Raw genomic sequence first — 27,340 nt, forward strand, 5'->3', positions numbered from 1 at the left:
AAATATCTGAACGGTTAATGGCTCAATCTTGTGCGTACGAAATAGAACTAACTTTACGCTAAATTCAGACGAAAATGTTTTTAGACTTGGTTATTGTACACGTTGGAGGGTTAAGGAATCCCAATATTGTAAGAGTGGCAGGATTAAGAAATCCCGATATTGTTAGCGGGGCAGGGTTAATGAAATCCGATATTGTAATCGTGGCAGGGTTAACGAATCCCGATATTGTAAGCGTTGCGGGGTTAAGGAATTCATATATTGTAAGGGTGGTAGGGATAAGGAATTCATATATTTTAAGACTTGCAGGGTTAAGGAATTCCGATATTGTAAGCGTGGCAGGGTTAAGGAATTCCGATATTATAAGCGTGGCAGGATTAAGAAATTCATATATTGTAAGGGTGGCAGGGATAAGGAATTCCGATATTGTAAGAGTTGCAGGGTTAAGGAATCCCGATATTGTAAAAGTGGCAGGGTTAAGGAATTCCGATATTTTAAGACTTGCAGGATTAAGGAATTCCGATATTAAAAGAGTGACCTGGTTAAGGAATCCCGATATTGTACGAGTGGCAGTGTTAAGGAATCCCGATATTGTTAGAGGGGTAGGATCAAGGAATCCCGATAGTGTACGAGTGGCGGGGTTAAGGAATCCCGATATTGTAAGCGTGGCAAGGTTAAGGAATCCCGATATTGTAAGAGTGGCAGGGTTAAGGAATCCCGATATTGTAAAAGTGGCAGGGCTAAGGAATCCCGATATTGTATGAGTGGCAAGGTAAAGGAATCCCGATATTGTAATAGTGGCAGGTTTAAGGTTCCATATATTGTAAGAGTGGCCGTGTTAGGGAATCCCGACATCGTACGAGTGGCAAGGTTAAGGAATCCCGATATTGTACGAGTGGCAGGGTTAAGGAATCCCGATATTGTAAAAGTTGCAGGATTAAGAAATCCCGATATTGTACGAGTGGCAGGGTTAAGGAATCCCGGTATAGTACGAGTGGCAGGGTTAAGGAATCCCGATATTGTAAGAGTGGCAGGGTTAAGCAATCCCGATATTGTACGAGTGGCATGGTTATGAAATTCCGATATTGTACGAGTGGCAGGGTTAAGGAACCCGATATAGTAAACTTTAGCGGGGTTAAGAAATCCTAATATTGTAAACTTAAGCGGGTTTAAGGAATCACGATACTGTTAGTGTGGGTGGGTTAATGAATCCCGATATTTTAAAACTGGCAGGTTTAAGGAATCCAGATATTTTAAGACTTGCAGGGTTAATGAATTCCGATATTGTCAGCGTGGCAGTGTAAAGGAATACCAATAATGTAACTATGGCGGGTTTAAGGAATTCATATGTTGTAAGAGTGACCGGATTAAGGAATCCCAATATCGTAGGATTGGCAGTGTTAAGGAATCCCGATATTATTATAGGGAAAGGGTTAAGGAATCCCGATATTGTACGAATGGCAGGGTTAAGGAATCCCGATATTGTAAGCGTGGCAGGGTTTAGAAATCCCGATATTTTAAGACTGGCAGGGTTAAGAAATCCCGATATTGTAAGCGTGGCAAGGTTAAGGAACCCCGAAATTGTAAGAATGGCAGGGTTAAGGAATCTCGGTTTTGTAAGAGTGGCAGGATTAAGGAATCCCGATATTGTAAGAGTGGCAGGGGTAAGGAATCCCGATATTGTTAGAGGGGTAGGATCAAGGAATCCCGATATTGTAAGCGTCGATGGGTTAGGGAATCTCGATATTTCAAGACTGGCAGGGTGAAGGAATCCCAATAATGTCAGAGTGACAGGTTTTAGGCATCACGATATTGTAAGATCGACAGGGTTAAGAAATCTCGATGTTGTTAGCGGGGCAGTGTTAATGAATTCCGATATTGTAAGCATGGCAGGGTTAAGGAATTTCGATATTGTTAGCGGGGCAGGGTTAAGGAATCCCGATATTGTAAGAGTGGCAGGGTTAAGGAATCCCGATATTGCAATAGTGGCATAATGTTAATCAAGGCTGCCGAAATAACTACCTCGAGTTTCGATTTGACATGTGCCGATGTGACTAGAATTCGATGTAACGTGACCGATATTGTAAGCGTGGCGGGTTTAAGGAATTCATATCTTGTAAGAGTTGCCGGGTTAAAGAATCCCAATATCGTAGGAGTGGCAGTATTAAGGAATCCCGATATTGCTAAAGGAAAAGGGTTAAGGGAGTCCGATATTGTACGAGTGGCAGGGTTAAGGAATCCCGATATTGTAAGCGTGGCAGGGTTTAGAAATCCCGATATTTTAAGATTGGCAGGGTTAAGAAATCCCGATATTGTAAGCGTGGCAAGGTTGAGGAACCCCGAAATTGTAAGAGTGGCAGGGTTAAGGAATCCCGGTTTTGTAAGAGTGGCAGGATTAAGGAATCCCGATATTGTAAGAGTGGCAGGGGTAAGGAATCCCGATATTGTTAGAGGGGTAGGATCAAGGAATCCCGATATCGTAAGCGTCGATGGGTTAAGGAATCCCGATATTTCAAGACTGGCAGGGTGAAGGAATCCCGATAATGTCAGAGTGACAGGTTTTAGGAATCACGATATTGTAAGATTGACAGGGTTAAGAAATCTCGATGTTGTTAGCGGGGCAGTGTTAATGAATTCCGATATTGTAAGTATGGCAGGGTTAAGGAATTTCGATATTGTTAGCGGGGCAGGGTTAAGGAATCCCGATATTGTAAGAGTGGCAGGGTATCCCGATATTGCAATAGTGGCATAATGTTAATCAAGGCTGCCGAAATAACTACCTCGAGTTCCGATTTGACATGTGCCGATGTGACTAGAATTCGATGTAACGTGATCAGGAGGATGGCAGTCCAATCAGTTAACCCCGTCGACAAAGGCATGCTTTTCATTTCAATCTCAGGTGAATTACTTCATTTCATTTCACGTGACCATCAATAGACATATGGATATCAAATGAATAAAAAGCATGACATGAAAATCACCAATCCTAGAATCTGATTTTAACCGTTTTAAAGATTGATAGCAATTCTACCCTTACCCATCGACGCACCTGGTAGTCTGGTTCCCGATCGCAATATTCAGTATGGCTATCAGCTAATACCTGGAACGTAGTACCGGAAACCAGGTTGCGATTCCCTCCGTTTTTGTTTGTTCTATTGATTTGTTTCTTCTAAATCGATTTACCCTTTCGTGTCGATGAAAGGTGGCTAGAGGCTTGGTGGTTTTCACACATTACTAGTATTACTTATAATGCATAGAGTGAATACAAAAATCTTGATATATTACGAAATGTTTTTAATGAATATTTAAAACAAATGAGTACATATCAAGATATGTTTTACCTCACAAATAAATGGGGAATGTGTCCATGGGATGATGCCCCCGCTTGCACATCATATAAAGTTATAAAGGGAGATAACTGAAGAACTGTAAATGTGACGCTACCCAAATTTGTACTTGATCTGAGTTTTGTGAAAATAAGTATTGTGTATAAGTTTCATAATATTTGGTTGAGGCAAACTTAAGTTAGAGAACGGAAACGAAAAATTCAGCAATTTTTCCATTTGTAAAGGGCATAACTCTAGAACAGTAAAAGTGACACCACCAAAATTCAAACTTGATCTGTATTTTGTGGTAATAAGCATTGTGTATAGGTTTCATAACATTTGGTTGAGGCTAACTTAAGTTAGAGAACGGAAACGAAAAATTCAGCGATTTTTCCATTTGTAAACGGCTATAACTCTAGAACGGTAAAAGTGACACCACCAAAATTCAAACTTGATCTGTATATTGTGGTAGTAAGCATTGTGTATAAGTTTCATAACAATTGGTTAAGGCAAACTAAAGTTAGAGAACGGAAACGAAAAATTCAGCAATTTTTTCCATTTGTAAAGGGGCATAAGTCTCTAAAACGGTTAAAGTTAGAGAACGGAAACCAACTTTGGGACGTACGGACGGACAAGGGTAAAGCATAAAAACGTCTCAATTCTAAGTAATAACATCACAAAGTTGAAGGCATTATAAAAATGTATGGCATACAATGAATGATGTGGCGTTTTAACGCCTAACAAATATGGATACGCCAACATTATGACTGACATGCAGTTTTATGGTAAAATCACGCTTATCATACAATGATATGGTGTTACCAATGCAAGTTTGATATTTTACAGCAAATTCTTACTATAACAAAACGTATCATATCAACTAGCGAAGCTGAAGGCATATTTATAAAACAAATATAGATAATGTTTTTTTTTCTGTACGATATCTTACAATTTAAGGTTTCTGACAATGATGTTACATTTGTTGTCATTTGTTGTCACAGTTCATATTATTTCATATATCAGCACCTAGCACACAATGGAAAAGCGTTTCCAATCTTGCATTGATTTTCATCAATTCAAAGTTCAAATAAACTCTAGAAAAATAATCGTTGTAAAAATTAACTTAATGTTATCTACACGTGATACTTTAAGATTTGTGCAATACCTGCAGATATGAAAGGTAAAAATGTGGTATCATGTGCAAGTTTTTTTTTTAAAATCAAAACTCTACGATTTTTTCATTATGTATAACAACACTAATATGGGACGAACAGACAAACGGGTGTACATGAGGACAGACAGATGAGGTAAACCGGTAATATACGTAAAAAACGTGAAAATGCGAGCCGGATAGCTACCTTTTAAGTGTTCGTATGAATTTGTGTAGAATGCATTACTTACGTGAGATTTCTCTTAAAATTACGAAAGAATGTATATACAATTCAAAAAATAAATATCTCTCAAGCCAGAGAGATTTTTAAAAACTTATGTTGTATTTTTCAGTCGTACCAGCTAGGTAAATGAAATAAAAAGATAAACTCTCTGCGTTATGTGTTACCATTAAAATTGACTTATCCTGGTCTATACAAAAAGCTGTACTTAAATGAGAGGCATACAAAGTAAAGAAATATAAAATGTAAAATTAATCCACCATTATAGTATCATAAACGTTACAAATAAACCAATAAAAAAGGTTTCAAGTCAAATAGTTTCTTTCACTGATTGCAAATTAAGAAATCAACAAAAAAAAAAGGTTTCAAGTTAAACAGTTTCTTTAACAGATTGCAAAGAAATCAATAAATAAGGTTTTCAAGTTTAACCTTTTCTTTCACTGATTTCACAGAAAGAACGTTTATACAGATAATTCGTTCATCCAGCTGCCTTCGTTAGTTTCTGACCCATCTCCATGCTAGGAAGAATACAGTGCCAGAGAAAACTCCTCCGATTCCACCAACAATACATAACCCGAAGGAATAGTGAAATTTAGAATTATCCAACTTATATCCATCAAGGTGCATTGTTGCGAAGACAATTACTCCGACCATGGCAAGTCCTGCTGAAAAGAAATAATTATAAACTGTTATGGCGAACGTCAAAAACACCTCGAAAAAAAATATGTCTTTACACTGATTAAAAAATGGATGAATGAAAGCTAAATAGACGCTCAGTGGGTCACATAAGAAATAAACGCATCATCGATACCGTTTCGTTTCGTCTACAAAGGCCTCATCCGTCCGTGTAACACTTATCAATTCAAAATTTCAAAAAGTTTTCAAATTTAAGTTTTTTATCAAAGTTTTGAAATATTAAAATTCCAATTTTTTTATTTTTTTTAAATTTTGAAAGTTTCACCAAATAATTAAAATTTGATACTTTAGACATTTAAGCAAACTTTAAAAATACTAAACTGAAAGTACAGTTTTGATCATTTCGCTTTTTGAAAGTTATATTTAGTTTTTTTCAGAACATATTGCTTTCCATTCTTATTCCATTCTTGTAACAGGTATCCACTTTTTAGTCCTTTCCCCCTTCCCTATATTTTAATCAAAAATCAAAAAATTCAAACTTTCAAAAAGCGAAATGATCAAAACTGTTCGTTCCGTTTAAAGCTTGCTTAAATATTTCAAGTATTAAATTTTAAAATGAAGTTTATAATTTTAAAATTTCAATTATTTGGTGAAATTTTCAAAATTTAAAAAAAAATAAAAAAATTGGAATTTTGATATTTTAAAACTTTGATCAAAAATCCAAAAAACTAAAATTTGAAACCTTTTTGAAATTTTGAATTGAAAAGTGTTACACGGACCCTCATCAGTCGAATCAAAAAGAAATCCAACTACAAATGTATATTATATGTTGGAATACTTGAACATATTTTAGAGGGGGAGGGGGGGCATACCTTTTTCTGTTAACCTGTTTTTGGGCTATTTCAAGGTGTTGTTAACTGTTATTTGAAATATATATAAACTGTTAACTGTTTTCAACCCACTGTCTGTTATCTGTTCTGTTAAAATTGGCAATGTTGTTAACTGTTTGAAAATGGAATTCCTGTTATCTGTTACTTGACACTTAAAGTGTTCACTTTTTTTGACATAATTTATCTCTGTTAACTGTTATTTACAAGAATTTTCAAGATTCACATTAATCCCATTACATTTGCTGTTAATCTCTTTCTTTACGGTGCTCCCTCAAAGGTTTAACATAAACAACATATATGTAACTGTCAGATTAGAATGCCAAAGATGTATAACGACAAGGGGACTATACTAAAAGGCTCATTAAAACATCAATATCGTTATCATTTTAAATTTGCTTAATTACAATATTTTCATCCCTTTGTAAGTTAGGTGACAATATAAAGGTTAAGGTATTAACCACCGGCAAACGTAAAGAGAAAAAACAGACGAAATCCCGAAATATCCAAACAACGTGAGATCATGTTAGTATAGAGAGGATTAGAACCTGTTGTCTTCTTTACCCGTCATACAATACTAATGTCATATCCAGTAGCAATCATTATGGTCTCGATGGTGTTCACAGATTAAAGGGCAAGCCGCAAATAAAATATAGATTCCAACAAATGATAATAAAAATAAGGGAGCAACCATTTAACTTCAAGGGGGGGGGGGGGGGGGGTTATGGTTTTTGGTCTGAGTCAGAAATGTGTTTTCATTTTTTTTTATTTTTAGTTTATCGACGCTATCAATCAAATAATTTTTTTTCAAAATTTCACACTAAAGGTGTGGGTAAAATCTGGATTCAGTATATTTCTTTTGTCATCTGCTTGACCACAATATTTTTTTTCCTCAAATTGGGGATCAGAATATTTTTTTAAGGAAAAAACCATAACCCCCCCCCCCCCCCCCCCCCCCTTTTTTTAAAGTTAAATGGTCGTTCCCTAAAAGAATAGAGAAGAATGGGGTGTTAAAAAAAAGAATAAAGATCCAATCATGGACAATAAATACAAAAAAATGAAAATAATGTCTTCAAAAATAAATTAAAGTAAATACACAACACCCATCAAAACCTTAAACTATCACGAATGCATATACAAATGTAAGAAGATACCTACAGAGGGTGCAATCAAATAGTAGTGTTTTCCTATGTTCAAATAAAAAAAATAATAAAAAAAAATCCATTGTCTTCAGAAGGAGCGAAACCAGACACATTGCCAGAGTACCTACCCTCATATTATGATATCACATTGTTTACCGTTTGTATGATATGCTATGAAACCTACTCTTGGTATCTTCCCGTCCCCGTTCTCCATTTTGTCCATACTAGGACTTTGGTGAGTTGCAGCTATTAAGATTAAAGCTTACTTAACTCTAAACTGTTGTTCAGTGGTTGTCGTTTGTTGATGTGGTTCATAAGTGTTTCTCGTTTCTCGTTTTTTATATAGATTAGACCGTTGGTTTTTCTGTTTGAATGGTTTTACATTAGTCATTTTTGGGGCCCTTTATAGCTTGCTGTTCGGTGTGAGCCAAGGCTCCAAGTTGAAGGCCGTACTTTTACCTATAATGGTTTACTCTTTACAAATTGTGACTTGGATGGAGAGTTGTCTCATTGGCACTCATATCACATCTTCTTATTTCTATCTGGTACAATCAGGTTAATCATTCCTAATTTTAAGATTTTCTGAACAGACATTTGAATTCTCGAAATTTGAATTTTACCGCACAACTCTGACAAAAACAGCATAAAAGACATTTTCAAACACATTCTCCACATTATCTAAACAAAAGAGTGAATTATGCAAATTATTTTCTATCAAAAACATTTAACAAACATATAAGTCATAAATAGAATTTATAATTTACACAGTTATTTATTTCGCCAACGACACGCTTAAATCTAAATTCGATTTTCTCTTTAACTCAGCAATAACTCAGCAATACTTCTATTTTTTTTTTTTTTCTCTCAAAAAAATCGACAAGAAATGAAAAGTGGTTATATTCATCTTTTTCGTTAAAATCTTTTGTTCATGAATCTTCGAACCAATGTTGAGTCATAAACGTCCTTAGGTATCAACGTCGTTACTCATATAAGTTAAACTTATTCACAGTTGAGTTACTAATATTTACCTGCCAGCCAGTTAAGTAACCCTGTAACAACAAATAGCATTCCTTGCTCCTTGAGTACAAAAATCTTCAGGAAAGCACATGTCACAGCTGCTAAAAAGGCTACCAGGGCGAGACATTCCAGAACTTGTGCGGCTACGAGTTGGTTGTAATGTACTGGTGCATCTACAATTATGTATAACATGTACATTTATTAAGATTCCTCAAATTCTCTTTTCTCAAACATACAAAGATCGATATGCACACAGAAAAAAACAATATGACCATGATGACCGCTTTATTTGTTGAATATAAAAAAGAAGATGTGGTATAATTGCCAATGAGACAACTTGAAGTTTATCTTAATACCGTATTATCGGCTATCGAAACGAAACTGCAAGTTGCCACTGCATTGTTACACAGATAAAAATCTGCTATACACGATAGCAAAAAACAATTGATCAAATACATGTAACAAACGGGAATACAGACTATAAGGTATCTGCCGCACCGGTAACTGGTAGTAGAATGTGATCAGAGAGTCGGTCTATTGACTCTTTAAAATATTTTTGCAACGATATTGACATATATATATATATATATAACTGCAGTGGTTTAAGAAGAAATAAAAGCAGACAAGTATGGTAACAATGAATTCAATACGAAGTTTATCTTAGAGGGAATTAATTATTCATTACTGTCCATGTAGGTCATATAGTTCTACACGTATTCAGATCTATTCAGGCTGTTAGTACGGTAACAAGGAATTCAATACGAAGTTTACCTTAGAGGGAATTGATTATTCTTTACTGTCCATGTTGGTCATAAAGTTCCACACGTATTCAGATTTATTCAGACAAGTACGGTAACAAGGAATTCAATACGAAGTTTACCTTAGAAGGAATTGATTATTCTTTACTTTCCATGTTGGTCATAAAGTTCTACACGTATTCAGATCTATTCAGACAAGTACGGTAACAAGGAATTCATTATATTACGAAGTTTACCTTAGAGGGAATTGATTATTCTTTACTGTTCATGTTGGTCATATAGTTCTACACGTATTCAGATCTCTTCAGGCCGTTAGACAAGCAGACAAGTACGGTAACAAGGAATTCAATACGAAGTTTACCTAAGAGGGAATTGATTATTCTTTACTGTTCATGTTGGTCATATAGTTCCACACGTATTCAGATCTATTCAGGTCGTTAGTGTATCTTTGGATTACAAATGTCTGGGTCTGAGCGTTCCTTATAAAAATCACCTCGAACGCACCTTTGTTAAGTGCTATTTACATTTGGTATCAAAACAGTTATACCAAGCGGGTTGATATGTTTTTAGTAGAGTAAAACCAGCAAGATGATGAGGTAAAAGACACTCACCAATCCGATATTGCATGGTGTCTTAATGGTAAGGTAAGAGACACTTAGCAATCCGATATTGCATGATTTCTTAATGGGCAGATAAGTGACACTTACCAATCCGATATTGCATTATGTCTTAATGATGAGGTAAGAGACACTTCATCAATCCGATATTGCATGATGTCTAAATGATGAGGTAAGAGACCTTTATAAATCCGATTTTGCAAGATGTCTTAATTGTGAGGTAAGAGACACTTACCAATCCGATATTGCATTATGTTTTAATGAGGAGGTAAGAGACACTTCATCAGTCCGATATTACATGATGGTTTAATGGGGAGGTAAAAGACACTTACCAATCCTATGTAGCATTATGTCTTAAAGGGGAGGTAAGAAACACTTCATCAATCCGATATTGCATGATGTCTTAATGGGCAGGTATGGGACACTCGCCCATCCTATATTACATGGTATCTTAATCGTAACGTAAGAGACACTTAGCAATCCGATTCTGCATGATGTCTTGATAGGGAGGTAAGAGACACTTCATCAATCCTATATTGCACTATGTCTTAATGGGGAGGTAAAAGACACTTCATCAATATGATATTGAATGACGTATTAACAGGGAGGAAAGAGACACTTACCAATCCGATATTGCATTATGTCTTAAATGGTAGGTAAGAGACACTTCATCAATCCGATATTGCATGTCTTAATGGTGAGGTAAGAGACACTTACCAATCCGATATTGCATTATGTCTTAAAGGGAAGGTAAAAGACATTTCATCAATCCGATATTGCATGATGTCTTAATGGGGAGGTAAAAGACAATTTATAAAACTGATATTGCATTATGTCTTAATTGGGAGGTAAGAGACACTTCATCAATCCGATATTGCATGATGTCTTAATGGTGAGGTAAGAGACACTTACCAATCCGATATTGCATTATGTCTTAAAGGGGAGGTAAGAGAGATTTCATCAATCCGATATTGCATGATGTCTTTATTAGGAGATATGAAACACTCATACTTGTGTTTTGTGAACAGCACGTGTTTCCGGGATCAATAACCTAAAACTTGATACAATATGACTGAATAAGTAGCATCGTAAAGCGCTAGGGCTAAGATGGAAAATTTAAAATGTTGTCCAGCATTTTTGTAGTTGTAGTCTCTGTCCTGCCTTTTTATTTTTCACTCCTTTCGGTCCAGCCTTTTTTTTTTATTAGTTTATCCTGACTTTTTTTTACATAAATTGTAATCCTGCCTTTTTTTTTCTCAAAACTGCTGTCCTGCTTTTTTGTCAAATTTCATTATAGCCCCCCCCCCCCCCCCCCCCCCACACACACCCCCTCCCTAAAAATCAAATGGTAGATCCCTTACAGGATCAACATCAACTAGATACTTAGTATATGAAATTTGAATGCATTTAGTTTTTCAGAAAAATACCATCATTTTGGGATTTTGATAGGAATTTATTTCTTCGTTCCTGAAAAAAAGTTGAAAAAATAAAGTAACATGTATTTATCATTGACTGGTGCCCCCCTTTCCCCCTGATGAACATGATAATTGTACATTTACACGTAAATGGGCGATAATTGTACACCTACACGTAAATGGGCGATTTAAACAGTGTAACTGATTAGATCGTATTATAAAAAGTAAATTAAGGTGTTTGTTTTTTCTTTTGACTATCTTCTGTTGTGGTGTTTTAAAAAATGGCCATTAGGGTAATATTTAATCATGTTTAAGAAAAAACTTTTTTTTCTGAAACACAAAGATGTTACCAACATGTCGGTTTTCCCATTTCCACCCAATTGAGGCTATAGTTCGTTAATGTTATATGTGTTCTATCAAGCGTATATGACTACATCACGCATTTTTACATTTATAAATAGATCTGATTCGAAATGTCAACAACACTACAAGAAATTTATTCATAGAAATCCACACCTATATAAAAACAAAAATAAGGTGATGTGGTATGGTTGCCATATTCACATAGGTTCAAATGAAGTGGACGTAAGCAATTATCGGCCAACGTACAGCTATAGCTGTGGTATTTTGTAAAATATATATCAAAAGGCACGTCAGATCTAAATGTGTTACAAATCTATGATAAATAGCACAGTCACAAATAATGCAAACAATGAAATGAAAATCTTGAAATACGAGTACTTAATGGAGGAGTTTACAGAAGAGAAGAAAAATGAGAAAAAATAGAGAATAAAATTTAGAGTAAAAATATAACGAAAAGAGAATAATGAAGTGCTAAATTATACAGAAAAGAGAATATTTCACAAAAATATACAGAATAGAGACAAATTACATATAAAGTTAACTGAGAACCAGAAATGAGGAACAACACCCTATCCACACCCACCCACAGTGTAGGGAAGGCGGAATTGTTTTAAATACCTGTAATGTCATAGCATATCTCCGCTCCTTTCAAGTCTTTTCCACACGATTTCCATAATCCCATGTGAACATCACCTACTCTATACCAATATGTGGTTGAAAATCCTATAATATGAAAAATCAACGATACAGCACTTATAATGCTCCCTCCAATCACCATAGGTGGAACTCCTGCTAAAGATTGTGGCATTTTGCTTGATTTTGATCGTGTGTTATGGGTGTTTCAAACCACGCGGCTGAAAGCTTAAGAGACTTTCCAGAAGTACCGATCATGACCTATAAAAAGAGGGGCACAGAGAGGGGATATTGACTGCGGTTTTCAGAAAGCCAAAAATTAAGTTTATTTTAAAAAAGTTTACAATTATATGTATAGTCAGAAAAATAAAAAAGTAAACAACTTATGACATATTTCAGAAGAAAACATTATGTGTGTACAACAGATTTAACAAAAACAGGTAATTACCGTTTTGAAAAGGAAAGTAGAATTTGAACATGTTCAAAATGTGTAAAATAAAAAGTATATACAAAAATATAAAGCTGAATAAAGAGAGAACTTTACACATGTTACTTAAATTCTAACCATTTTGGAAAAAAAGATGTAATCTATATTACAAAAAAGAGCCTCCTCATGGGGTTTTTGATTATGTGATTACTTGGCCGTTTTTATTGTGATTATTTGATTACCAGACCAAATATTTCATGATTTTTTGATAATTTGATAATCTAGGACTGTATTTTGATTATTTGATTATCTTGTTTAAAAAAATAATTAATGATTATGTGATTATATTGGCAAAAGATTTGTGATTATGTGATTACTTGGACACCCCCATGGGGGGCCTCAAAAAATAAAATTTAGCAACCATTGCTGATTAAGTAACATAGAAATGATTTGCAGATCACTAAAAAAAAATGAAGTTAATTTGCCTACATTTCGTTTAAAAATCATTCGGAGGGGAGCGAATTCCATCACTAAATCATGTTCTATGCATTATTAATGACTGACTCGAGACGGTTAAGTGCTGAATTTTAAAAGGGAAAGACATCTAAATATTCCCAGAGAGGAAAGATACTGTCCTGTCTGTAAAAATGAGGATATTGAAGATGAACAACATTTCTTATTACAATGTAATAGATTTACATCAAAACGAGAAATATTAGAAAATAAAATAAATGGTATATTTAAAATACAGCGTACCATTAACACTGATGAACAAATATCTCTGTTGGTAAACAATAGCTTAGCATTAGACTGTCTTCCTCTTTCATATCAGAGTTTCTAAATATTAGGAATAGTGAACTAATATGATATATCAACATGTAACTTTTCATTCTATCATAATAATATGTAACTTTTCATTCTATCATAATATATTAACTTTTCATTCTAACATAATATATTAACATGTAACTTTTCATTCTATCATAATATACTAACATGTAACTTTTCATTCTAACATAATATATTAACATGCAACTTTTCATTCTATCATAATATATTAACATGTAACTTTTCATTCTATCATAATATATTAACATGTAACTTTTCATTCTATCATAATATATTAACATGTAACTTTTCATTCTATCATAATATATTAACCTGTAACTTTTCATTCTATCATAATATATTAACCTGTAACTTTTCATTCTATTATAATATATTAACATGTAACTTTTCATTCTATCATAATATATTAACATGTAACTTTTCATTCTATCATAATATATTAACATGTAACTTTTCATTCTAACATAATATATTAACATGTAACTTTTCATTCTAACATAATATATTAACATGTAACCTTTCATTCTATCATAATATATTAACATGTAACTTTTCATTCTATCATGTCAATTAATATAATTATATTTCTCTAATTCTTCGTCAATTTATCCCTTTCTGCACCCATTGTATAAAAAAAATTTAATCAACGTGTGGTTCGTTTGATCTCAGTTCTTCATTGGTTAAAATCCGATTATGACGTCGAATTTTCTTGTTTTCCTCTGAATTTCCTATTGTGATGGCATGAAAAAAGGCGACCATGCCTGATGACGTCACATAGAAAGAACACATCTTTTTGCAGATCAGTCGCAAAGAAGGAATAAGTTTGCCTGCGTATTGTTTGAAAATCATTAGAGAAACAGATTCCACCACCAAATCTCGTGTAATACGATATTTATCCACTCTCGACAGTTAAATTTTAAATATTTAAAACGCTCGGCGAGCCTCGCGTTTTAAATATGAAAATTTAACTGTCTCGAGTGGATAAATATCGTATCACACTCGATGCAGTGGTAGAATCTATATATATACAATAGGTCTTAACCATTTAATAAAATATGTGTATTTGTATTCAGATGCATGTAACTGTCTAGAGAGGAGAAATATCCTATTACACACCGAAACAGTGGTAGAATATATTGAAATGAAAGACTCAGAGGTGATATGTGGACGCTGTAGTGCGATGGTCACGCTAAAGTGCGATGGTCGTTCAGTGATGTGCGGCGGATGGTCTATATGACGCGTGATAACTAGTTTAAAATCTACAGATTTCCAATTATTATCAGAGTTTTTTTTTATAAGTTAGTATATGAATATTCAAATTCCATATTTTCTCCGGGAAAAATATTTACTTGATCTATCTTATTCCTTGCTCTCATTCACAGCAGCCACTTACATTTTTTTATTTATTTGGTTTCGTTCTGACTAATGAAGTAGTATTTGCATTTCAAACAAATGCCACGACTATCAGTCATTGAAATAGTACTGGTTGTAAGGTAGCACTATATACAATAGCAACTAGACTTTATCAAAATTTAATTTTCAGCTGTCCTTTTTTCTTTCTTAATATCCCAAAACGACAGAAGAAAAATATATTTCCATATCTTGCACTGTTAATGAGCTTTGATGATAATTAGTTTTATGAATAAGTGCACGTGACTGACTATGTAGGCAGTACTTTTGTGTATAATCAATAGAACCATTTGATAGCTTTAGTCTTAGATGCATGATTTTTTTCATTAGTTGTTATTGGCTTTGAACTAGCTGTCATAAACTGCGAGTACTCTCAGATCTGTACTTAGTGTCTTTTGGTTGTTGGGATGTACAAGTACCCGGTCACGTCAATTCTGTGTTTTTGTTAGATGTATTTCTATTTGTATCCATCTGACGAGTTAAGCCTTTTCAACTGATTTCTATAGTTTGTTCTTATGTTTCACTGTTTCACCACTGTCCCAGGTTAAGGGAGGATTGAGCGACCGCTAATATGTTTAACCTCGCCACATTCTATATGTGCCTGTCCCAAGTCAAGAGCCTGTAATTCAGTGTTTGTCGTTTGTTGCTATGTTACATATTTGTTTTTCGTTCATTATTTTTGTACATAAATTAGGCCGTTAGTTTTCTCGTTTGAATTGTTTTACATTTGGCATTTCGGGTCCTTTTATAGCTGATTGTGCGGTATGGGCTTTGCTCATTGTTGAAGTCCGCATGGTGACCTAAAGTTGTTAATTTCTGTGTCATTTTTTCTATAGTGAGATGTTGTATCACTGGCAATCATACAACATCTTCTTTTTTTATAATTATGACCACTGACCAGCTATAAAAATAACAGTTATGAAAAAGAGGTGGATTATGGGTTTATAGAATTCCAAATAAAAATACATTTCTATATTGGAGCTGTCAGGAGAAGAAAAATCTATTTGGAGCTATAGCGGGAATCAAAATATAAATGTACAAATATTAAACAAATATAATTTTACAACAATAATGTTGCTGATGTTAATGCTGGTGGTTATATCAGATTATCTTCAGGTGAATGTTAAAATATAATTCTTTTTAAAAGAAAACACAAATAAACTATTTTATTTTCAAACAACAAAAATAAGAAAATTCTACTTTGTGTCACCATATTTTCAATGTATACAATTATAATTCTAAAAATCCCACATAAGAATCCTCAAGACTGACCAACTGGTCATTTTTCTCTGATGCATGATTTGTTATTATCAATTGTTTTTGGCTTTTAACTAGCTTTCAGTAACTGCAAGTACTCTCAATTCGTACTTTCGTGTTAATTTGACCTGTTGATACAATTTGTAATAAATATAAGAAGATGTGGTATGAGTGCCCATGAGACAACTTTCCATCCAAGTTAAAATTTATAAAAGTAAACCAATAATATAGGTCAAAGTACGGTCTTCAAAAATGAGCCTTGGCTCACACCGAACAGCAAGCTATAAAGGGCCCCCAAAAAAACTAGTGTAAAACCAAACAGGAAAACCAACGGTCTTATCTATATAAAAAACGAGAAACGAGAAACACTTATGAACCACATCAACAAACGACAACGCATGTTTGTTATTTACTGTTTACTTATTTATATATCTCGCCTCACTATTTTTAATATTTTCCACCTTTAATAAGTGTTTGGTACGACGATAAATTTTCACTTCTGTTCTCGTACTATGAACAACAAAATTATTCATTTTAAAATATATATTTCCGTACTCCATCGTACAGGTTGGGGACAACCCGTCAAATGGGGAACTATTCCCCAAATGAGAAACAATCCCTTATTTGAGTAATCATTTGATAGTGCTAAAACAAAATTATCTTAACTGAGTCTTTTATCTTAAAATGGCACATATTCATGCAAAATGCAGCAAATTTTCCAAAAGATGAATAGACCTATCTTGATTTACTGAGAAGTTACAAGCCTATGAAAACTTCTAAAAATCAACTATTTTCAAGGCTTCTAACTTTTTAAAACCCCATAATGAAGAAGTTGTTCCTTTTTCTATAAATTTGCGCCATTTTAAGTAAAAAGACCCATTTTAAGAAAATTTAGTTTTTAGCACTATCAAATGATTACTCAATGAGGGATTGTTACTCATTTGGGAAATAGTTTCCCATTTGGCGGGTTGTCCCTAACCTGTTGTATGTCTTACTACAAAATTATTTTTATTTACCTGTGTACGTTATTTTCTTTGGCAGTATTTTGTCCAAGTTTATGGTTCTCTTTCTGATATTATTTTACATCTAAAATCCTTGTTTTGTTAATTTTGTATTTACATATGTGTCATAGATTAAATTTATTCGTTCAGTGTATGTTCATATGTCTTTTGATTGAGTTAAGCCATTTCAATTGATATTTTATAGTGTGTCCTTCTATTTGTGATGTTACACTATTGTTTCAGGTTGGGTGAAGGTTGGCGCCTATTAAAACGTTTAAACCCGCTGCATTTGTTTGCACCTGTCCCAAGTCTGGAACCTGATGTTCATTGGATGTCTTTTGTTAATGTGGTTCATAAGTGTCTTTCGTTTCTCGTTTTTTATATAGACTAGACCGTTGATTTTCTTGTTTGAATGGTTTTACACTTGTCATTTTTGGGGCTCTTTATAGCTTGCTGTTCGATGTGAGCCAATGCTCCGTGTTGAAGGCCGTACTTTGACCTATAATGGTTTACTTAAATTGTGACTTGGATGGAGAGTTGTCTCATTGCCACTCCTACCACATCTTCTTATATCTATGACTTACTTTTTAGGAAAATCTTAAAAACTGAATATATAGTGTTATGTACTCTGCTCTTTGGTCGTGTTGTTGTCTTTTTGACATATTCCCCATTTCCATTCTCAATTTTAACATGCTTAATGAATAAAATCCATAATGAAAAAAGCAAATGCAATGTGTAATTAAACTTCTGAGATCATTAATAGCTGATGTTTATCCAGCAACTGATTTACATCCAGGTCACTGATGATATATCTTCTCCCGCTATATCTGGTTCACAGTCACGGTGTGCATTTTCTTTATATATTTAGAATTGCTGAAATGAAATGCTTTCTTACTGGTCGAATCTATATATAATAACAGTCCAATCCTGAAGTATCCACATGGTATATTTGTGAATTATATTTAAGTTGATGTGGTTAAAGTAGGAAAATCCTTATTTATTCAATTGTGACACATACCATTTTGTCATGAAAAAGTAGTTTTTAACGAATTTAGCACCTAGATGGGCGCCCCTATACATATGATTTTAGCACGTGTTGTTCCTTGACCAGTTATCTTCAAATCCGTGTCTCAGCTTTCAAAAAACATCAATAGAACAAATTTTATATCCATACCCAATTAAATTAAGTGATTTCTTATGAATTAATTTTAAGGTTGCAAACTTAATGGTAGGTTTATGAGAGAATGAAATACATAAGGGAAAATCTGAGACACTGTTTTGGGGGTCAAACTGGGTTGCTCAAGAATCTATCAAACATTTTTTGATGCTATGAATTACAAAGAAGCTATAATTGCATTCACATATGGAAACCACAACCTAGCAACTATACATAATAATCAATTATGCAATAATTATGTAATAATGAAATTATCACAATTTGAAAGATAATCTTTCTTCTTTCTTTTGGTTCCTGGAAATAAATAAAAATATAATATAGTACACAAGTATAAACAGGACAAGAGAGGGCGGATTAAAAATTTTCTCAAAACTATCGAAATTGCTGATCGACAACTCCAATTCAAAAATAATATAACTCTTTTAAAATTAAAAGAACTAAGTGTTTACAGTGTGAAAAAAAAATCCTGAAGTGAAGAAAAAAGGTGTGTAATTTAACAGGTCGGGGACACTACCTTATATGGATATGCATAAATTAGTATACTAATGTCCTTGCAAATATAGTTGTTTATTTACGTATGACGCATTTTGTTACCTGGGTTTTGACTAATCCAATTAAATGGGTTACAATGCATGATGGACTACTACGTGTTTACGATCAACCGCGAACACGTGTTATTTACTCTAATACAACACATTTTTGCATGCATTGCAGGATAAACAATTTCGCTTAGTTTTTAAACTTTTTTATCTAAATTTATAGCTCATGATATAAAGTATTCGTTCCATGCTCAAATTAACGAAAGCTGTTTTTTATGCGGGGAAACTACTGCTTGAATCACCCGAAATATAGATTTGGTTTTCCATTATCTTGAAAATAGATATTTACTATAGAATTCCATAAAGTATTTCAACCCTAAACCAAATATGAGCTGCGCAATGGCCTTACCTAGCCACGTCCACCCAATGTTTTTGTTAGTTGTATTTCTATTTGTATCAATTTGATGAGGAGTTATAAGCAGATTTTTATAGTTTTTCTTATGTTGTACTGTTACACCACTGTCCCAGGTAAGGGGAGGATTGGGCGCCCGCTTACATGTTTATCCCTGCCACATTCTATATGTACCTGTCCCAAGTCAGGAACCTGTAATTTAGTGGTTGTTGTTTGATGCTGTTGATCATATGTGTTATTTGTTTATTATTGTGTACAGTTCTTGTGTTGTTCTGTTGCACCACTGTCCCGGGTGCCAACTAACATGTTTTACCCTTCCACATTCTGTATGTGCCTGTCCCAAGTAAGGAACCTGCAATTGAGTGGTTGTTATTTGTTTATTATTGTGTACAGTTCTTGTGTAGTTCTGTTGCACCACTGTCCCGGGTGCCGACTAACATGTTTTACCCTTCCACATTCTGTATGTACCTGCCCCAAGTCAGGAGCCTGTAATTCAGAGGTGGTAGTTTGTTGCGGTGTTACAGATTTGTTTTTCGTTCATTATTATGTACATAAATTAGGCTGTTGGTTTTCTCGTTTGATTTGTTTTATATTTGTCATTTCGGGGCCTTTTATAGCTGTCTATGCGGTATGGGTCGGCTCATTGTTGAAGGCCGTACGGTGGCCAATAGTTGTTAATTTTTAAGTCATTTGGTCTCTTCTGAATAGTTAAAATTGAGGATTGTAATGGGGAATGTGTCAAAGAGACAACAACCCGACCGAAAGGCAGAAAACATCCGACGGCCACCAATGGGTCTTCAACACAGCAAGAAAATCCCACACCAGGAGGCAGGCTTCAGCTGGTCCCTTATCAAAAATTAGTACTAGTTCAGTGAAAATGGACGTCATACTAAACTCCAAAACATATAAATAAACTAAAATTGAAAAATATACAAGGCCAGGTGCTCCCTACTTGGGTCAGGCGCAAAAATGCGACGGGGTTAAACATGTTTTTTGAGATCTCAATAACATAAACGGTACCAATTTTTCTGCACCAGATGCGTATTTCGACAATTAATGTCTCTTCAGTGATGCTCGAGGCCAAAATATTTGAAAATCCAAAGCTTATTAAAAATATGAAGAGCTATAAACAAAAAAGGACCAAAAAGTATAGCCAAAGCCGGGCAACCCTCATCCTATGCCTCTAGCCGATGTAGAATAAACAATCACACAGCAACACGCACAGTAAAACTCAGTTTAAAAGAAGTCCTAGTCCGACTTCAGAATTGGTAAACTAAGCATAATGACAATGATACATAAATTAACAAAGGACTACTAGCACTTACTGACATGACAGCTCCAGACCTCAATTAAACTGATTGAAAGATTATGTCTTCATCATATGAAAATTAATCACAATCCCTCCCGTAAGGGGTTTAGTGTCATACCATCATAAAATATAAGAGAAGAACATAACCCGTATCATGCCAATAACTGGTTTTAGAATAAATGTGTTTATTTCCGATGCAAAGACCCTATGAGTGAATCAATATTAATACCAAAATATGCCATCTTTTATGACCTGACAACAGTATCGTTACTTTATCCCTTGTGAATAATTCTGTTTAAAGGTTTGGTCAGCTTTTATGTGACTGCAACATTTTTGTGCTTTGTATAGAATATTATCATGAAAGATTGGATTTGAAATACCTGAATGTATAAGATGTCTGCATGTTGATTTATATTTACGATTGATGTCCTTGTACAGATGATAAAATTTAGTAAATGTTTTGACTAGTTAATGATATCAAAAACCCTGGTGTAATAATTTTTCAGTAATACATAGATTTCTTTCGTTAAAATCAAATACGTTGTTACATACACGAGCGAATCAAACAAATTGAGATATATAAACACCATAAAATGGAGACAAAGTAACGTCGCCATCTAAACATCAATAATTAACAATATGAAATGAAAGCATATAAGACACGGATCGGTTACGGTCTACAAATTTGGTTATTTTCTCAAAAATTGACGTTTTCTGTGGAAAAAAGATTGTTTCAAAGACAAATTTAGGAAGTACAAAACACTACATTTATACGTTATATCATAAATATTTCCGACTTTGTATGGTTTCAGAGGAGTTGCGGCTCATTGAAATCGGTCTCTTCTTTTTGTAGTATAGATACTTACGAATCTAAGAAAGATTCATGAGATCATGATAAGTGGTTAAGGAGGAGTTGCGGAAATAATATTGGTACCCCATATGAAGCAATGGCAAGGTTCATGTTTAGCGGACTCCCAACACTAAACCTCTGTTTTACCATGAACGCGGGGTTTTTAGTATGAACAGGTGATCTAGTGATCACAGATACCCCCGCTTGCAAAAAACTATTTCATGGAACAAAAATTAAAGTTGAATTAATGTTGGCTTGTAATCTATGTTTCATCAAGAGATATTAATTTTTCATATGGGTCAAATAAGATATTTGTTCTTTAGAACTTTTATTTTCATAATACTTTATTTTCCCATAATATGTATCTAAATTCAAAGACAAGTCAATATACATAAAGGCACAGTTCGTTCAGAATGACGCGGCTCATTCATAAAGGCCAGGTGTAAGTCTGTAATGGACTGGTTTCGCTTTTATTGATAAAGGCATTTTGGGATAAAATTGGCAACAGACGATCGCGAACTTCATCAACGGACAAAAGTGTACAAACTATGCTAAGCGATTTACCGTCCCCACTTTATTTTATAACACATTATTTTTTTCGAAGCGGCAGTGTTTTTGATTGCCTTATAAGGATACAATAAAATCTAAGAACCGATATATAGAGAGGTGTGTAACCCTTTCCTTCAAACCGTTTTTACAGGTTTCAAAGAGCTCAAATGATTTGTATACTGGACATTAGTCACATCACTGTTTCGCGTGAAATTAATGCACGGGTACAATGCAAAACAATGAACAAAACCTATTCAACTACTTTTACAAGGTGCAAAAGAAAGTCGAATCGTGAAACAAATAAACCATATTTTTAACATGTTTAGTCTGTCTGAGCATGCAAATTGAAGATAATATATATAGTTATTTTCTTTCAGAACGGCAGGTCTTTCATTTGAAGTATCAACCCGGATATTGATTTATTATTTATCATACTGCAGACAATGGTGGAGTGTTCTATCCATTATTTTAATATTTGTCAATTTATACTTAGTATAAACTTCACTAAAAGTATGCAGGTTACTTGCATATCTTTGAAGTGGTTGTTGAATTTTTTGTTAATGAAATTTAAGTCGCATTTATTCAGAATAGATCAACGATCAACCCCAGTTTGGGTGAAATTAGTATCCTATATAATCAATACTAGATTGTGATATTCATTAGATTTCGATAAGATAGGTTTGCACTTCCCCTCAAGCATTCATGATGTATTCAATCAGAACCGTTCACCTCGCGCATGCAATAACATTGACAGTTTTTAGATTTAACAAGACGTCTATCCACCTCATGACTGCGTGTAAGCCGCCCATAACGACACCAAGTCCCTTGGTCACATAACAAACGAAATTTGAACTTTAAGGTCTGTAAATAGAAACATCTCAAAAGTTTATTGTCATTTATTCGGCAATTTCTCGTGGGACGATTGATTTTGCAGGTGTTTAACTCCATGAACAACAGTAAACGATACATGTGTCTCTTCTTGAAAGCATTCACCACAGCATAGCATTCCCTGATTTGTAATATTTGATCAGTTGAATTAGAAAAAAATGCGATTTTAGAAATGTACATACCTTGAGAAGCGGGCAATAACTCCACTCAAGCATAACCGGAAAACCATCTCACGGTTTTCATTGCAGAACCGATTGTTCTGCTTGTGTAGATTACCAGCCGTGTTAAATGAAATTGCCAAACACGAATTAGAATTTTATAATTCTTTTACAATGTCAACATGATGGATACATTATGTAAATTGTTTGTTTTTTTTACATTTCAGAACGTAAGGTTGATGGTGAGATTAAGGAGAAGTTATAACCCACCTCACCCTGTGAGCTCAAAAACAGTTATGGGAGACTCAAATTATGTTGAATTCAGTGTTAAATCAGCACCGACTCAAAAACTAGCAAACTACATGGTATTCATGGTTGGATTTTGACTATCTGCAGTGATATGCAGTGAGTGGGTTATGGAAAATATGAGTGATGAATGATCAAAGTTTATCTGAGCCCTCCGTTGAGTTAACCCTCCGTGCAGTTAATTTTTTGTAAGAAATTCTGGACAGTGCTTGATAGAGGCGGCAAAAGATTACTCAAACTGTGTTGATAAAATTTGGGCATGTATTGACAGAAGAAAAGCCAATTACTACTGTTTCTTATACCAGTAGACTTTCTTGCAAAATAGACGTTTTCAATGTGACAAAACTGAACAATCCCCTAGAAATCCCTGGAGAAAATGTGTGTTCGCCCTTTACAGGTATGTTCTGTACTTTCTGTTCTTTTCTAGACATATAGTAAACACAAACAACTTTCATTTCTTTAAATTTTTATCATAGTTTTGAAGAATGTATATTTTAAAGAGTTCAAATGAGGAATATATAGTAAATAACATACCACCGTACGGCCTTCAACAATAAGAAAAACCCATACCGTGCAGTCGGCTAAAAAAGACCCCGACATTTTAAATTTAAAACAATTCAAATGAGAAATTTAATGATCTAAGCTATAACAAAACAATTTACGAAAGACAAATATGACAAATATGAAACAACGACAAGCACTTAACTATCAAAGGCTCCGACCCCGGACAGACACACAAAGAATGTGGCGGGTTAAACACTCGGGTTATTTAGTGTGCACCACATTGTTGATGTTATTTTTCATACTATAGAGCGCATTAAGACTTGTACAGGCATTTTCTTATGTAGAAAATAGTGGATTAACCCAGGTTTTATAGCTAGCTAAACCTCTCACTTGTATGACAGTCGCATAAAATTCCATTATATTGACAACGATGTGTGAACAAAACATACAGACATAATAGGTAATAAAATCAAAAATAGGGGTACAGCAGTCAACATTGTGTTTTAATCTAAATTACTATAAAAACAAACAAATATGTCAACAAAGACATATACCCACTACAGCGTCAACTGTATTCAAGCCATCCAGGATGAATGACATTGTCTTCGACTATCTGGCATTAAAACAGATTCTATGAGACGAGTCATTTTGGCTGTGCGAGTGTACAATTTTGCAACCACTTGTCAAAGCGGGGATTTTAAGTTTGGGTACCTTGTGTATGAAAAGTGCCAGACATACTCTCTTTTTGTGTTTAACTACCATCGTACTTAACCAAAGTTACTGCAATGTTTTGTAACAGCTCTCTTGTATGCATCCAACAATTGTCTTAAATTTATTGAAAAAAAAGTCTCGAGTACATTGCCAAAGAATTTTTCTTTTTTTAAACATTTCAAGCTTTAACAATCGAGTTAAAATAAAAGAATGTTGAAATGCAAACGACCATTTATAACGTTTATATTTAAAAAAAAAAACACCAAATATTAAATTTGAATTAGATTTGAAACCGCTAATCGTTGACTCTTCGTTGAGCTCCATTGTCACTGAGACATAACATATACGTATTGTATTCCCAGATTGCCACTTCTCGGCTGGCAAGAAATAAACTTCTTTTAATCATAATTTAAGAATAAAATTAATGATTCCGGAAATGAGTTTCTAAAAACCGCTAAAGTAAGCCATAAAAGTTTTAGTTTCAAAAAAAGCTTTCGAGTGCTTAGCACTCGGCTTTGCAGTATCATACTTTTTAGAAAGATGTGGTTAGTGGTTGTTTTAGTATGGGTCGTTGTTATATACTTCTTTTGTGTATATAATCATAAAGAAATTTATGCAACAGTCAGATTTGAGGCATTTTTTACCCATCACGCAATATTCTTGGACAGATTTCTTAAAAACCTTACAGTTTTGTACATGTTGTACGTACTAAAGAATTGATGCCCCTTTTTGATATTGACAATTTTCTTGATTGACTTTTCAAAGTATGGGAATTTATATGGTTGTAAATTTTTTTTACTGTCTACACTTGTTAAAATAAGTGGCATTTTTTAATCTCTCAGTGAATTTAACCGTCAGATTGGTAAAGGGCAATATTGTACAGGTAAAGAACTTGATATATAGCAAGTTAACCAGAGAAGAGTTTTACATGTCCGTGCTTTTCGAGAGCAATATTTAAAACGTCAAAGATTTTTTAACAAATGGTCCGGTTTTAAAACAAAATGTAGATGAGAAAGAAGGCACATACCAAAACCATCATCAAGGTATACTATCACATCTATACCATGTCCAATGTTTTCCCTTAAGTCTCAACAATTTGATAATATATGGCCCGTCAATACAAAATACTAAAACTGTAAAACAATAAAAGCTTGTGTTGCTTCTAAATCCGAGAAACATTTGTTGCTGCTGACAAATGTCCAAATAACTTAAACTTAAATGTGTACATGTATGAATCCTTCTAAAAAATCTGAACTGTTATCTACCAATCTTCAAACTTTATTTTGTCTTTTTTGATTGATTTTTTAAAAATAAATCACGAATAATTCTTTTTTTCAAGATTTTTGTCTCTTAACGCTGAAGTGATTGATAAGTGATGCTGAAACTATTCTTCGACTATACTAACTATGAACCAGTCTGATTGACAAATGATTCATTTAATAATGCTGGTGTTGGATAAAAACTTATTCTTTTAATTTCTTTGACATTGCGTCTTGTTCATGTACCAAATTGGATTCCACATTAATGTTTCATTCCTGTAAAGCTTTATGTTAAGTTACTTTCTATCCGAAGAAAGTTTGATAATAAGTTTTGCAAACAAAATCACGTGTCGGACTTATACAATATAAGAACATGTTGGCTGTGCTTTGTGGTTAATTAATAGAATCATTTAATAACTTTATGACCACTGACAGGTTATAAAAATTACAGTTATGGAAAAATAGATGGATTAGGGGTTTATAGAACTAATGAAGGTAATGAATTCCAAATAAAATACTAGTATACGTTTTCATGTTTATACTAGGCACATGCTTTGTGTTCATTTATCTATGATTGGATGACATAGCAATCGTACATCATCTCCTTTTCATATGTATACCTGCAATGCGGCTTAGTAATGTATATAATTAACGGGTTTTGAAGCATTTAACAGTCTTTGCTCCTTTTCTTGTGTACAATTTGGAGTTTAGTATGGCGTTCATTATCACTGAACTAGTATATATATTTGTTTAGGGGCCAGCTGAAGGACGCCTCCGGGTGCGGGAATTTCTCGCTGCATTGAAGACCTGTTGATGACCTTCTGCTGTTATCTGTTCTATGGTCGGGTTGTTGTCTCTTTGACACATTCCCCATTTCCATTCTCAATTTTATTTTTTACAGAGTTTGTCTTTAGTGCCGTGTGGAGACAGTAGAGTGCCTCCCCGTGCTTCAGGTTTATGCTCTTATAATATACTAGATGATGGAGTGTGTGTCTGAGCGAGAACTTCTCTAGTTCATTACTTTAGGAATATTTATCAAAAAGTAGCATTTCAATATTCAGCCCCATTCTACTATTTAGTCAGACGTCAGTCGCTACCCTGATATACCCTTTCTTTTTCGGGTCATTAATACGGATAGCGTTTGACATCTTTAGCCGAACAGATTTATCATTTTTACATAATTTAATTCATTGTATGCTGGTTCATATTCTGGACGCCAGTCTTTGCTCCTTTTCTTGTGTACAATTTGGAGTTTAGTATGGCGTTCATTATCACTGAACTAGTATATATATTTGTTTAGGGGCCAGCTGAAGGACGCCTCCGGGTGCGGGAATTTCTCGCTGCATTGAAGACCTGTTGATGACCTTCTGCTGTTATCTGTTCTATGGTCGGGTTGTTGTCTCTTTGACACATTCCCCATTTCCATTCTCAATTTTAATTTTAAAGTTATAAGAAATTTGCCAGCAAGTCTATGCAGTGAACAGCTCGTTTTTTTGGAAAACTGCCACCAACCCTTTTTAGCTCACCTGGCCCAAAGGGCCAAGTGAGCTTT

At 34.1% G+C, this 27,340-nt stretch overlaps 1 protein-coding gene across 11 annotated transcripts in view; it reads right to left on the reverse strand.

Moving 5' to 3' along the window:
• The window catches only part of LOC127723042 (uncharacterized), a 260,474-nt gene that overhangs the window by 153,655 nt on the left and 79,479 nt on the right, over window positions 1-27,340 (reverse strand). For 3 of the 11 annotated variants that reach the window (XR_007991824.1, XR_007991823.1, XR_007991827.1), the window contains exon 2: window positions 8,408-8,569. The exons of 5 other annotated variants lie outside the window; for them this stretch is intronic. Coding sequence is in view for 2 of the 6 variants with exons in the window: in XM_052229477.1 (XP_052085437.1) it covers window positions 8,408-8,569; window positions 12,168-12,357 (352 nt within the window). In the remaining 4 variants the exon portion in view is untranslated. Of the gene's footprint in view, window positions 1-3,274; window positions 5,380-8,407; window positions 8,570-12,167; window positions 12,422-27,340 lie in introns of those variants that run through there. 3 more of the 11 variants (XM_052229477.1, XM_052229476.1, XR_007991825.1) reach the window with 2 other exon arrangements.

Source organism: Mytilus californianus, unplaced genomic scaffold (assembly GCF_021869535.1).
Source record: "Mytilus californianus isolate M0D057914Y unplaced genomic scaffold, xbMytCali1.0.p SCAF_13, whole genome shotgun sequence".
Taxonomy (NCBI): Eukaryota; Metazoa; Mollusca; class Bivalvia; order Mytilida; family Mytilidae; genus Mytilus; species Mytilus californianus.